Source organism: Aegilops tauschii, chromosome 2 (genome assembly GCF_002575655.3).
Source record: "Aegilops tauschii subsp. strangulata cultivar AL8/78 chromosome 2, Aet v6.0, whole genome shotgun sequence".
NCBI lineage: Eukaryota > Viridiplantae > Streptophyta > Magnoliopsida > Poales > Poaceae > Aegilops > Aegilops tauschii.
In genome coordinates, this window is record NC_053036.3 from 620931785 (window position 1) to 620933260 (window position 1476).

Sequence of the window (1476 nt, forward strand, 5' to 3'; positions counted from 1 at the left end):
ACGCGTCGTAACTAAGGCAAGCGAGCGACAGCGCTGACAGCTTTGCCCAACGCCAGATCGGTCGGCTTAATTAGCTCACGATGCCCAAGTGTGTCAAGATACTCGCCAAGTAGCAATCATGGATCGATGGAGCAACCCCGGCCGGACCCGCACCGAGACTCCAGCACAGGACGTCGTCGGTCGTCGTGGCCATTCATTCCCCGGCGCCACCGTACGTACGTGCGTACAACGCCCCTCGGTCTCCTCCACTCTCCAATGGCGCTCACACCTGGCCACACGCACGCCCGCGGATTAACGTACGCCCTAGTCCCACTGTGCCAACTCCCAACAACACACGGAGTCATGGTAGTACGTGCCACGGCCTCTGCCTATAAATCCCCCAGGCTCCATCACTCGCTGCTACATCGTCGCCGGGAGGGAAGCCGCCGCTCGCCGTTCCAATTCATTCCATCCCACCCTTCCAAATTCATTCGTCCATCCGAGGATCGATGGCCGCCGTGAAGGTCATTGCTTTACGGCCGATCGAACTGGCATTCCTTGATTTCTCTTGTGATTTATACCGCGCCTAGCTCCTGATGTACCTACTGGTAGTTAGTTTGATCTGATCGTTTGGTGCTCTGACGGCTGCAGAAGGTGGTGGTGAAGCTGGACCTGCACGACGACACGGGGAAGCGCAAGGCGATCAAGGCCGTCTCCGCTCTCTGTGGTGACTTACTTTACTCCCCTTCTTCTCCGAATCCGTCCGGCATTGTATCTTGCTTGCTTGTGTTCTTGGTCTGCCTCGTCGTAAACATGCATTCATGGAGGTCGCTCACCCATCAATATCTCAGTTTGGCGCTTCTGACGACGGCGACCGTGGCTTCCTTCTGTCCCCAGGTATCGACGAGATCGCCGTGGACATGAAGGAGGACAAGATGACGGTCGTGGGCACGGTCGACCCCGTCCACGTCGTCGGCAAGCTGCGCAGGCGCTTCTGCGCGGTGCAGGTGGTCTCCGTCGGTCCGGCCAAGGATGAGGAGAAGAAGAAGGAGGTCTCCGCCGGCCCGGCCAAGGAGGACGAGAAGAAGAAGAAGAAGGCCAGCCGATTGATCGATCGGGATTCATCAGCCTACCTGCACCGGTGACCGACGGCGTGCGTTATATATATATGGCCGTGTGAGCTAAATATTGCACCGGTGATCCGGCAGCTTGCTGCGCATCCGCTGAGCTTGCCAGATACGGAATTACAGTGTGGAGAAGAACTACTACTGGTAATAAATAAATCTGCTGCATGCATACATTTGGGTTTTGAATGTACGCCGTTCGTTATGACATATATAGTCCTTTGTCCTTACGTGCGATCCAACATGCTCCGTCCATCATCCAACACATGCATGACTACGGCCTAATACATTGTCAACTGTCATTCACACAAAATACACATGATTAACTAACTACAGGTCTTAATCACAAACACCGTCTTTTGTGCGCTATACG

At 54.9% G+C, this 1476-nt stretch overlaps 1 protein-coding gene across 2 annotated transcripts; it reads left to right on the forward strand.

Annotated features, from left to right (window-relative positions):
* Nucleotides 1-249: 249 nt before the first annotated feature.
* LOC109753616 (heavy metal-associated isoprenylated plant protein 39) lies at nt 250-1275 on the forward strand. Of its 2 annotated transcripts, none has more exons than XM_020312530.3 (3): nt 250-503; nt 631-706; nt 877-1275. In XM_020312530.3, exons 1-3 carry the CDS (start codon nt 489-491, stop codon nt 1122-1124), a joined length of 339 nt encoding a protein of 112 aa, XP_020168119.1. In that variant the 5' UTR covers nt 250-488; the 3' UTR covers nt 1125-1275. The 2 variants fall into 2 exon arrangements, with proteins under 2 accessions (XP_020168119.1, XP_040257089.1); XM_040401155.3 differs by having other exon boundaries at nt 262-530.
* Nucleotides 1276-1476: the final 201 nt, after the last annotated feature.

What these genes read in the sequence shown, in the direction of transcription:
- LOC109753616 (XM_040401155.3), top strand. Translation starts at nt 489, where the DNA reads ATGGCCGCCGTGAAGGTCATTGCTTTACGGCCGATCGAACTG. An exon ending in CTTTACGGCCGATCGAACTG is followed by an intron (nt 531 to 630) that starts GCATTCCTTGAT and finishes TGACGGCTGCAG; the next exon opens with AAGGTGGTGGTGAAGCTGGA. An exon ending in GGCCGTCTCCGCTCTCTGTG is followed by an intron (nt 707 to 876) that starts GTGACTTACTTT and finishes TTCTGTCCCCAG; the next exon opens with GTATCGACGAGATCGCCGTG.